Source organism: Balaenoptera ricei, chromosome 13, assembly GCF_028023285.1.
Source record: "Balaenoptera ricei isolate mBalRic1 chromosome 13, mBalRic1.hap2, whole genome shotgun sequence".
NCBI lineage: Eukaryota > Metazoa > Chordata > Mammalia > Artiodactyla > Balaenopteridae > Balaenoptera > Balaenoptera ricei.
In genome coordinates this window covers 50,983,214-50,996,107 of record NC_082651.1, presented here as the reverse complement: position 1 = coordinate 50,996,107, position 12,894 = coordinate 50,983,214, and the positions used below count along the sequence as shown (strand labels likewise).

The 12,894-nt window shown below is 38.8% G+C and overlaps 1 protein-coding gene across 1 annotated transcript in view; it reads left to right on the top strand.

The window, feature by feature from the left end:
* The window catches only part of PEX13 (peroxisomal biogenesis factor 13), a 36,077-nt gene that overhangs the window by 15,763 nt on the left and 7,420 nt on the right, over positions 1-12,894 (top strand). The window contains exon 2 of the mRNA XM_059943269.1: positions 1,464-2,158. Coding sequence (XP_059799252.1) covers positions 1,464-2,158 — 695 coding nt within the window. The remainder of the gene's footprint in view (positions 1-1,463; positions 2,159-12,894) is intronic.

Genomic DNA, 12,894 nt, shown 5'->3' with positions numbered 1-12,894 from the left:
ATCAAAAAGAAATAGAAAAGGAACTACTAAATCTACAACAAACATAATTATTGGTGACGTCTTGAAAATTTTCCCTTTGAGATTAGGAATGAGATTAGGATACCTTCTATCATCCCTTCTATTCAAGATTGTACTGCAGGTCCTAGATGCAATACCTTAATAATCAAAGCTGTAAGAATTGAAAAAAGGAAGAAACAACCTATTGTTATTCACATACAATATGACTGCAAATCCTTAAGATTCTAGAAAATACAAAAGAAGAATCCAAAATAAAGTTGCTAGATATAAGGACCATATTTTTTTTAATCAATTATTTCTATATAACAGCAAAAAAGTGAAATTTTAGAAAGACACCGTTTACAATAGCATCAAAACAATCAAATATATAGAAATAAATCTAAAGAAAGACCTCCACACAGTAAACTATAAAACATTGAGACTCAGTGGTTATTTTATTTATTTTTTAATTAATTTATTTATTTATCTTTGGCTGTGTTGGGTCTTGATTGCTGTGCATAGGCTTTCTCTAGTTGCGCGAGCAGGGGCTACTCTTTGTTGTGGTGTGCATGCAGGCTTCTCACTGAGGTGGCTTCTCGTTACAGAGCATAGGCTCTAGGTACGCGGGCTTCAGTAGTTGTGGTGCATGGGCTCAGTAGTTGTGGCTTGCGGCCTCTAGAGCGCAGGGTCAGTAGTTGTGGCTCACAGGCTTAGTTGCTCTGTGGCATGCGGGATCTTCCCGAACCAGGGCACGAACCCCTGTCCCCTGCATTGGCAGGTGGATTCTTAACCACTGCACCACCAGGGAAGTCCCTCAGTGGTTATTTTAAAAAACTATTATTAAGAAAAATCTTTAAAAGACATAAGTAAATGGAGGATGTTATATTGAGTTGAAACTCTCAATATAATGGAGATGTCGACCACCTCAAATTAATCTACGAATTTAATGTAATCCCAAACCAGAATCTCAATAGGGCTTTTGTGGGGAGAACAGTGTAGAACTTCAAACTCTGATTCTAAAATATATATGGATGTTCAAAGGGTCAAATAGCCAAGACACTCTTGAAGATGAAAAATAGTGTAGGAAGATTTGTCTTATTGGATATTAAGACCTATTATGAAACTACAGTAATTAAGATAGTGCCATTTAGGTGTAAGGATGGACAGATATCGAGTTGTAACTAACCCTGAGGAAATGGACATGTGTCTTAAAAGGAAACCACAGATTGAAGATACTACTAATAATGCAGCATAAGTAAACAAGAATATAGAGTTCAGTTAGCTCTTTTATCCATTTTGTCTTAACACAGATTCTAAGCATCTGGATATTAGAGACTATTCCTTACTCTTAAGACATCTTTTGTAGGATCTGTCATAACACTAGGTATATACAAAGTGTTTAATAGTTACTTTGAATGGATTTATTGTGTGCTTAAGTTACAACTTTGAATCCTTTTTGGTTTTAGATCTGCTGATTTGGGTCCTACTTTATTGACAAGACCTGGACAACCAACACTTACCAGAGTGCCACCGCCTATTCTTCCAAGGCCATCTCAGCAGACAGGAAGCAGTAATGTGAACACTTTCAGACCTGCTTACAGTTCATTTTCTTCTGGATATGGTGCCTATGGAAATTCATTTTATGGAAGCTATAGCCCTTATAGTTATGGGTATAATGGGTTGGGCTATAACCGCCTTCGTATAGATGATCTTCCACCTAGTAGATTTGTTCAGCAAGCTGAAGAAAGCAGCAGAGGTGCATTTCAGTCCATTGAAAGTATTGTGCATGCATTTGCCTCTGTCAGCATGATGATGGATGCTACCTTTTCAGCTGTCTATAACAGTTTCAGGGCTGTATTGGATGTAGCAAACCACTTTTCCCGATTAAAAATACACTTCACAAAGGTTTTTTCAGCTTTTGCATTAGTTAGGACTATAAGGTATCTTTACAGACGGTTACAATGGATGATAGGTTTAAGAAGAGACTCTGAGAATGAGGACCTATGGGCAGAAAGTGAAGGAACTGTCGCTTGCCTTGGTGCTGAGGACAGAGCAACTAACTCAGCAAAATCTTGGCCAATATTCTTGTTCTTTGCTGTTATCCTTGGTGGTCCTTACCTCATCTGGAAACTGCTGTCTACTCACAGTGACGAAGTAACAGGTAAGAGTAATAGAATGGGTTCAAAAACCATATAACAATCTCAAATTTCAAGAATAGATTAAATTAGCTTTCTTTATTCATTTGTATTTAATATTTTGATCCAGTTATATTTTCAGTTAACTTCAAAACTGGAAGAGGAACATGTAGCAAAAACAGGCTTGTTGATTTATTCTTTGTTAGTTCAGTTTAACAGCACACATTACTTAACTGCTGTTCACAAGTCACTGAACTTGATGCCGTGGAAGATACAAAGATAACATAGGGCATAATCCCTTTATCTTTCTAAAACTTACTGGGAGAGAGGTGGGCGAGACACATAAATAGGTAATTGTAATGAGGCATAAAGAGTGTAAGTAGTACGACACTTGGGGAGAAACATAAGACTTATTGAGCTTTTTTTAAAATTATTTTTATGAATTTTATTTTAATTATTTTTTTATACAGCAGGTTCTTATTACTCATCCGTTTTATACACATCAGTGTATACATGTCAATCCCAATCTCCCAATTCATCACACCCCCACCGCCACCCCCCGCTGCTTTACCCCCTTGGTGTCCATACGTCTGTTCTCTACATCTGTGACTCAATTTCTGCCCTGCAAACTGGTTCATCTGTACCATTTTTCTAGGTTCCACATATATGTGTTAATATACGATATTTGTTTTTCTCTTTCGGACATACTTCACTCTGAATGACAGTCTCTAGATTCATCCATGTCTCTACAGATGACCCAATTTCGTTCCTTTTTATAATTGAGTAATATTCCATTGCATATATGTACCACATCTTCTTTATCCATTCATCCGTCGATGGGCATTTAGGTTGATTCCATGACCTGGCTATTGTAAATAGCACAGCAATGAACATTGGGGTGCATGTGTCTTTTTTTTTTTTTTTAATTAACTTATTTATTTATTTTTTAATAAATTTATTTATTTATTATTTTCGTCTGCATTGGGTCTTTGTTGCTACTCTATGTTGCACTGCATGGGCTTCTCACGGCAGTGCCTTCTCTTGTTGTGGAGCATGGGCTCTAGGCACACGGGCTTCAATAGTTGTGGCACGCTGGTTCAGTAGTTGCGGAGCCCAGGCTTAGTTGCTCCGCGGCATGTGGGATCTTCCCGGACTACGGCTCGAACCCATGTCCCCTGCATTGGCAGGCGGATTCTTAACCACTGCGCCACCAGGGAAGCCCTGCGTGTGTCTTTTTGAATTATGGTTTCCTCCGGGTATATGCCCAGTAGTGGGATTGCTGGATCATATGGTAATTCTATTTTTACTTTTTTAAAGGAACCTCCATACTGTTCTCCACAGTGGCTGTATCAATTTACATTCCCACCAACAGTGCAAGAGGGTTCCCTTTTCTCCACACCCTCTCCAGCATTTGTTGTTTGTAGATTTTCTGATGATGCCCATTCTAACTGATGTGAGGTGATACCTCATTGTAGTTTTGATTTGCATTTCTCTAATAGTTAGTGAGGTTGAGCACCTTTTCATGTGCCTCTTGGCCATCTGTATGTCCTCTTTGGAGAAATGTCTATTTAGGTCTTCTGCCCATTTTTTGATTAGGTTTTTTTTTTTTTTTTAATACTGAGTTGCATGAGCTGTTTATGTATTTTGGAGATTAAACCTTTGTCCGTTGATTCGTTTGCAAATATTTTCTCCCATTCTGAGGGTTGTCTTTTCGTCTTGTTTGTAGTTTCCTTTGCTGTGCAAAAGCTTTTAAGTTTCATTAGGTCCCATTTGTTTATTTTTGTTTTTATTTCCATTACTGTAGGAGGTGTATTAAAAAAGATCTAGCTGTGATTTATGTCATAGAGTGTTCTTCCTGTGTTTTCGTCTAAGAGTTTTATAGTGTCTGATCTTACATTTAGGTCTCTAATCCATTTTGAGTTTATTTTTGTGTACGGTGTTAGGGAGTATTCTAATTTCATTCTTTTACATGTTGCTAGGGAGTATTCTAATTTCATTCTTTTACATGTTGCTGTCCAGTTTTCCCAGCACCACTTATTGAAGAGACTGTCTTTTCTCCATTGTATATCCTTGCCTCCTTTGTCATAGATTAGTTGACCATAGGTGCGTGGATTTATCTCTGGGCTTTCTATCCTGTTCCATTGATCTATATTTCTGTTTTTGTGCCAGTACCATATTGTCTTGATTACTGTAGCTTTGTAGTATAGTCTGAAGTCAGGGAGTCTGATTCCTCCAGCTCCGTTTTTTTCCCTCAAGATTGCTTTGGCTATTTGGGGTCTTTTGTGTCTCCATACAAATTTTAAGACTTTTTGTTCTAGTTCTGTAAAATATGCCATTGATAATTTGATAGGGATTGCATTGAATCTGTAGATTGCTTTGGGTAGTATAGTCATTTTCACAATATTGATTCTTCCAATCCAAGAACATGGAATATCTCTCCATCTGTTGGTATCATCTTTAATTTTTCATCAGTGTCTTATAGTTTTCTGCATACAGGTCTTTTGTCTCCCTAGGTAGGTTTATTCCTAGGTATTTTATTCTTTTTGTTGCAGTGGTAAATGGGAGTGTTTCCTTAATTTCTCTTTCAGATTTTTCATCATTAGTGTATAGGAATGCAAGAGATTTCTGTGCATTAATTTTGTATCCTGCAACTTCACCAAATTCATTGATTAGCTCTAGTAGTTTTCTGGTGGCATCTTTAGCATTCTCTATGTATAGTATCATGTCATCTGCAAACAGGGAGAGTTTTACTTCTTCTTTTCCAATTTGTATTCCGTTTCTTTCTTTTTCTTCTCTGATTGCCATGGCTAGGACTTCCAAAACTATGTTGAATCATAGTGGTGAGAGTGGACATCCTTGTCTTGTTCCTGATCTTAGAGGAAATGCTTTCAGTTTTTCACCATTGAGAATGATGTTTGCTGTGGGTTTGTTGTATATGGCCTTTATTATGTTGAGGTAGGTTCCCTCTATGCCCACTTTCTGGAGAGTTTTTATCATAAATGGGTGTTGAATTTTGTCAGAAGCTTTTTCTGCATCTATTGAGATGATCATATGGTTTTTCTTCAATTTGTTAATATGGTGTATCGCATTGATTGATTTACATATATTGAAGAATCCTTGCATCCCTGGGATAAATCCCACTTGGTCATGGTGTATGATCCTTTTAATGTGTTGTTCGATTCTGTTTGCTAGTATTTTGTTGAGGATTTTTGTATGTATATTCATCAGTGATATTGGTCTGTAATTTTCTTTTTTTGTAGTATCTTTGTCTGATTTTGGTATCAGGATGATGGTGGCCTCATAGAATGAGTTTGGGAGTGTTCCTTCCTCTGCAGTTTTTTGGAAGAGTTTGAGAAGGATGGGTGTTAGCTCTTCTCTAAATGTTTGATAGAATACACCTGTGAAGCCATCTGGTCCTGGACTTTTGTTTGTTGGAAGATTTTTTTTTTTTTTTTAAAGATTTATTTATTTAATTGATTGATTGGTTGCTATGTTGGGTCTTCGTTTCTGTGCTAGGGCCTTCTCTAGTTGCGGCAAGCGGGGGCTACTCTTCATCGCAGTGCGTGGGCCTCTCAGTATCGCGGCCTCTCTTGTTGCAGAGCACAGGCTCCAGACGCGCAGGCTCAGTAGTTGTGGCTCACGGGCCCAGTCGCTCCGCGGCATGTGGGATCCTCCCAGACCAGGGCTCGAACCCGTGTCCCCTGCATCCGCAGGCAGACTCTCAACCACTGCGCCACCAGGGAAGCCCTGTTGGAAGATTTTTAAGCACAGTTTCAATTTCATTACTTGTGATTGGTCTGTTCATATTTTCTATTTCTTCCTGGTTCAGTCCTGGAAGGTTATACCTTTCTAAGAATTTGTCCATTTCTTCCAGGTTGTCCATTTTATTGGCATAGAGTTGCTGGTAGTAATCTCTTATAATCCTTTGTATTTCTGCAGTGTCAGTTGTGATTTCTCCTCTTTCATTTCTAATTTTATTTTATTTTATTATTATTATTATTTTAATTATTTATTTATTTATTTATTTTTGGCTGTGTTGGGTCTTCGTTTCTGTGCGAGGGCTTTCTCTCATTGCAGCGAGCGGGGGCCACTCTTCATCGCGGTGCGCGGGCCTCTCACTGTCGCAGCCTCTCTTGTTGCGGAGCACAAGCTCCAGACGCGCAGGCTCAGTAATTGTGGCTCACGGGCCTAGTTGCTTCGCGGCATGTGGGGTCTTCCCAGACCAGGGCTCGAACCCGTGTCCCCTGCATTGGCAGGCAGATTCTCAACCACTTCGCCACCAGGGAAGCCCAGTTCTAATTTTATTGATTTGAGTCCTCTCCCTCTTTTTCTTGATGAGTCTGGCTAATGGTTTATCAATTTCATTTATCTTCTCAAAGAACCAGCTTTTAGTTTTATTGATCTTTGCTATTGTTTTCTTTGTTTCTATTTCATTTACTTCTGCTCTGATCTTTATGATTTCTTTCCTTCTGCTAACTTTGGGTTTTGTTTGTTCTTCTTTCTCTCGTTCCTTTAGGTGTAATGTTAGGTTGTTTATTTGAGATTTTTCTTGTTTCTTGAGGTAGACTTGTATAGCTATAAACTTCCCTCTTAGAACTGCTTTTGCTGCATCCGATAGGTTTTGGATTGTTGTGTTTTCTTTGTCATTTGTCTCTAGGTATTTTTTGATTTCTTCAGTGATCTCTTGGTTATTTAGTAATGTATTGTTTAGCCTCCGTGTGTTTGTGCTTCTTATGTTTTTTTCCCTGTAATTGATTTCTAATCTCATAGTGTTGCGGTCAGATAAGATGCTTGGTACGATTTCAATTTTCTTAAATTTACTGAGGCTTGATTTGTGACCCAAGATGTGATCTATCCTGGAGAATGTTCTGTGCGCACTTGAGAAGGAAGTGTAATCTGCTGTTTTTGGATGGAATGTCCTATAAATATCAAATCTATCTGGTCTATTGTGTCATTTAAAGCTTGGGTTTCCTTATTAATTTTCTGTTTGGATGATCTGTCCATTTGGTGTAAGTGAGGTGTTAAAGTCCCCCACTATTATTGTGTTATTGTCGATTTCCTCTTTTAGAGCTCTTAGCAGTTGCCTTATGTATTGAGGTGCTCCTATGTTGGATGCATATATATTTATAATTGTTATATCTTTTTCTTGGACTGATCCCTTGATCATTATGTAGTGTCCTTCCTTGTCTCTTGTAACATTCTTTATTTTAAAGTCTATTTTATCTGATATGAGTGTTGCTACTCCAGCTTTCTTTTGATTTCCATTTGCATGGAGTATCTTTTTCCATCCCCTCACTTTCAGTCTGAATGTGTCCCTAGGTCTGAAGTGGGTCTCTTGTAGATAGCATATATATGGGTCTTGTTTTTGTATCCGTTCCGCAAGCCTGTGTCTTTTGGTTGGAGCATTTAATTCGTTCACGTTTAAGGTAATTATCAATATGTATGTTCTTATTACCATTTTCTTAATTGTTTTGGGTTTGTTTTTGTCGGTCTTTTTCTTCTCTTGTGTTTCCCACTTACAGAAGTTCCTTTAGCATTTGTTGTAGAGCTAGTTTGGTGGTGCTGAATTCTCTTAGCTTTTGCTTGTCTGTAAAGCTTTTGATTTCTCCATCGAATCTGAATGAGATCCTTGCCGGGTAGAGTAATCTTGGTTTTAGTTTCTTCCCTTTCATTACTTTAAGTATATCATGCCACTTCCTTCTGGCTTGTAGAGTTTCTGCTGAGAAATCAGCTGTTAACCTTATGGGAGTTCCCTTGTATGTTATTTGTCGTTTTTCCCTTGCTGCTTTCAATAATTTTTCTTTGTCTTTAATTTTTGCCGGTTTGATTACTGTATGTCTCAGCATGTTTCTCCTTGGGTTTATCCTGTATGGGACTCTCTGCGCTTCCTGGACTTGGGTGGCTATTTCCTTTCCCATGTTAGGGAAGTTTTCGATTATAATCTCTTCAAATATTTTCTCGGGTCCTTTCTCTCTCTCTTCTCCTTCCGGGACCCCTATAATGCAAATGTTGTTGTGTTTAATATTGTCCCAGAGGTCTCTTAGGCTGTCTTCATTTCTTTTCATTCTTTTTTTTTTTCTTTTTTTTTTTCTTTTTTTTTTTTAAACTACCATTCCCCTCCCCCCCGCCCCATCCTTCCTCTGCACTCCCATACCCCCCCCCCCATTATGGTGCGTTTTTTTATTTTTGGCTGCGTTGGGTCTTCGTTTCTGTGCGAGGGCTTTCTCTAGTTGTGGCAAGTGGGGGCCACTCTTCATCGCAGTGCGCGGGCCTCCCACTGTCACGGCCTCTCCTGTTGCGGAGCACAGGCTCCAGATGCGCAGGCTCAGCAATTGTGGCTCACGGGCCCAGTTGCTCCACGGCATGTGGGATCCTCCCAGACCAGGGCCCGAACCCGTGTCCCCTGCACTGTCAGGCGGACTCTCAACCACTGCACCACCAGGGAAGCCCCTCTTTTCATTCTTATTTCTTTATTCTGTTTCGCAGCAGTGAATTCCACCATTCTGTCTTGCAGGTCACTTATCTGTTCGTCTGCCTCAGTTATTCTGCTGTTGATTCCTTCTGGTGTATTTTTCATTTCAGTTATTGTGTTGTTCATCTCTGTTTGTTTGTTCTTTAATTCTTCTAGATCTTTGTTAAACATTTCTTGCATCTTCTTGATCTTTGCCTCCATTCTTTTTCCGAGGTCCTGGATCATCTTCACTATCGTTATTCTGAATTCTTTTTCTGGAAGGTTGCCTATCTCCACTTCACTTAGTTGTTTTTCTGGGGTTTTATCTTGTTCCTTCATCTGGTACATAGCCCTCTGCCTTTTCATCTTGTCTATCTTTCTGTGAATGTGGTTTTTGTTTCACAGGCTGCAGGACTGTAGTTCTTCTTCCTTCTTCTTGAGCCTTTTTTATATACAAGACACTGTGCTAAGTATTTCGTGTATTTTACTCATTTAATTCTTACAACAATCCTAAGAGAAATTATCCTCATTTTACAAGTGATAAAACTGAGGTTCAAAGTCTCTTGCTCAAGGTCACATCTTTAATAAGCCAGAACCAGAAACAAAACCAGGCATATTTGACTGTTAAGCCTCTACTCTGTCAACTGGTACAGAGTATTATCTCAGTTCAGAAGTGAAGCTGACATTTTTTGACTATTTGTATCCAGAAAGAAGTAACATCTAAGTTAGATTTTCGAAAGATAGGTAACATTCCATCAGTTACATGGAAAAAAAAAAGACTGAAGCAGATGGAGTAGTTTGAACAAAAGTATATAGGTAGGAAATATGAGATTTGTTCATCAGCTGTCCTGTAGTATTGAATAGAAGGATATTAAGAAGTAAGGCTGAGAAATTAGATTGGAGCCTAATAATGGAAGATCTTAATTTCCATGACAAGACTTAATCTTCATTTAGTAAGGAAAGGATGGTTTTTTGGTTGTCTGCTTTTGTTTTTGTTTTCTAAAGCAGGCTTGTGACATACATATAAACAGTGCTGTAAAGAGGTTAGTCTGTCGTAAGTGTTTAAAATAGGTCAGTGCAGGTTAACACAGGTTGAAATTGGATGGTAAGAGTAATAAACAATTTTGGGTTATATTTACCATTGTATTCCCAAAAGCTAACAACCTGACCAGCATATCGAAGGTGCTTAATAAATATTTATTAATTTAGGGACATCACTTATGATGCTTTTACATTTGAATGGATGAGAAATAATGAAGACCTGAACTAGGGTATGTGAAAAGCAGCAAAGATATAATAGATGTAACAGATTTAGTTACTAGCTAGATGGAGTACATAAAGGGAAAGGAGGAATTGAAATGCCCTAGACCTTTAAAATTGAGTTATGAGAGGGATAATGTTTTATTTGTTAACAAATATTTGTTGAGTGCCTACTACATACCAGACACAGTTCTAGGATCTAGGGATATAGCAGTGAGTAAAACAGATTTTAAAAATTCCTGCCCTTGTGACTAGTGGTTAGAGACAGCAATAAACAAGTCAAATATATAGTAAGTCACAAGGTAATAAGTGCCATAGGAAAAAAATAAAGCAGGGAAGAGTGTTGCAGAGTGCCAGTGGTAGGAAATGGGGTTACAGAGCTACACACAGGGAAGGCCTCTCTGAAGGAGATAAAGGGGCTAAGCTGTATGAGAGAACTGCTGGAGGCATAGGGAACAGCAGAACTGCAAAGTTATTTAAGTGGCAGTGTGCCTGGCATGTCACATGAACGACAGGAGGCCAGTACGAATGGAGCAAAGTCAGAGTACCAGGAGATGAAGGAAGGAAGAGTACAGTGTGTAGATGGTATAAGCCTTGTAGACATTTTTAAGAACTTTGGCTTTTATTCTGAAATGCGAAGTCATGGCAGAATTTTGAGCAAAGGAGTGATATGATTTGACTTAGGTTTAAAAAAAAACTCTTTTTCCTGAGAACGGTTTTTAGGTAGAGCTAGGGCCAAAGAGACCAGTCTGGAGAATCAAGAGGCCATTAATAGTAATTCAAGTGGGAAATGATGGTGGCTTGGCTCTGGGTCACAGTGATGCAGGTTCTGAGGTGGGTCACATTCTGGATATTTATTTGAAGGCAAAGTCAATAAAATAAATACAGAGAAATCACATGGAACAACTGGTTTGTGAATGATTATCATTCATTTCATTAGAGCTATATTGAGTTTGGTTGTGCCAGTGGGACATTCAAATGGAACTTGAGAAAGTTTTAGAAAGCAGTTTAAAAGGCAGGAAAGGATCTTAGGAAAGAGGTGAAAAATGAAATATTTAAGAGTCATCCACATAAAAGTGAGAGTTGAAATAGTGTTAGTGGATGATATTACAGTGGTAGAGAGAAAAGAGGGACTAAGATGGAAACCAGGAAGAGCGGAAGTAGAACTGTGTTAATCCTGTGTTATAGAAGTGAAGGTGAAAGGAGGAAATTTCGAGAAGGGGGAGAAGGATGATGCCTGGTGTCAGATGCTGTAGTAAGATAAGATCGAGAATTGAAAAAAGATCATCAGATTTGGCAATTGGAGGTCATCAGCTCCAGCAAGCAATTTTAGTAAAGTGGAGGAGACAGAAACCATGGAGGAGTATAAAGGGTATATAAAATCAGAAGGTGTGAAAAAAGAAAAGATTAACAATGAATGGAGGAAGAAAAATCAACAGCCTGCTTGGGTAAGAGCAAGTTGATGTGGTAGTTTTCAGTTTTTTTGTTGTGCTTTGTCTTTTATGAAGTGAAATCTGGGAATGTTTTTAGACTGAAAGAAAGGAGTCTGTAGAGAAGGATTGATTGTTGAGGAGGGAGAAACAGGAGTCAAAAGATGAAGCCTCCTGTAAGAGGTGGGAGAAGATACGATCCAAGGCAGGTGAAAAGGAGGGGCGATTTTTTTATCTGAGGCCAGAGAGGGAGCAGTGGGTAATGATACTAAGACATTTTTGAGGAAAAGTGGAACTGAGGAAGCTTAGGCCCTGTGACTTCTTAGCTGCTTAGGACAGGGGTCAGCAAACGATAACCTGTCAGCAAGATCTGCCTTGCTCCTGTCTTTGTACAGCCCACAAACTAAGAATGGTTTTTACAGTAAAATCCAAAAGAATACTATTTGTGACATGTTAAAATTATATGTAATTCAAATATCTGTGTCCATTAGTAAAGTTTTATTAGAACACAGCCACATTCATTCATGTATGTATTGTTATGGCTACTTTTGTACTGAAAGACCAGAGTTGAGGAGTTTGTAACATAGAGATCCTATCTATGTTGGCACTCTCATTGCTTTGCACTTGTTCTGCACGCTGCAGATGTCAGTAACATAATTTGGCAATGTGTTGAGTGCCACATGTATTGTTATACTGCAATATATATTTTTATTATGAGTACATACATGCCACACAAGAAAAGAAGAGTGAAGTGGACTTTGAAGGTCACACTTTTAAGGCACAGTAAGTATAGTCTGGATTATTTTGTTACTGAATTAGGTGGTAAACCATTATTACATTTATTATGCAGAGACAACATAGCTATGTTAAAGGATTACAATATATTGTGTTGGCCAAAAAGTTCCTTTGGTTTTTGTTGTGTTTTTTTAAATTTTATTTATTTATTTTTGGCCGCATTGGGTCTTTGTTGCTGCGTGCAGGCTTTCTCTAGTTGCGATGAGCGGAGGCTACTCTTCGTTGTGGTGCACGTGCTTCTCACTGCGGTGGCTTCTCATTGAGGAGCACAGGCTCTAGGCGCATGGGCTTCAGTAGTTGTGGCACACGGGCTCAGTAGTTGTGGCTCGCGGGCTCTAGAGCGCAGGCTCAGTGGTTGTGGCACACGGGCTTAGTTGCTCCGCGGCATGTGGGATCTTCCCGGACCAGGGCTTGAGCCTGTGTCCCCTGCATTGGCAGGCGGATTCTCAACCATTGCGCCACCAGGGAAGTCCTCCTTTGGTTTTTAAGTAAAAATAAAAGACACATTTTTCATTTTCACTAAGAACTTTCTTGAACAACATATTCACCATTTTGTTCCACTACCTTCTGCCATTTTTCAGGCAACTTCATAATTCCATCTTCCCAAAACTTTTTATCTTTTTGAGCAAAGAACTGTTCCAGGTGCCTTTTAGAGTCTGCCAGGGAATTGAAATTTTTTCCATTAAGAGAGTTTTGTAAAGACTGAAATAAATGGAAATCTGAATGAAGGTGCCATGTCTGGTGAATACCATGGATAAATCAGAACTTCCCAGCCAAGCTCTAACAGCTTTTGCCTGGTCATCAAAGAAACATGTGGTCTTGCGTT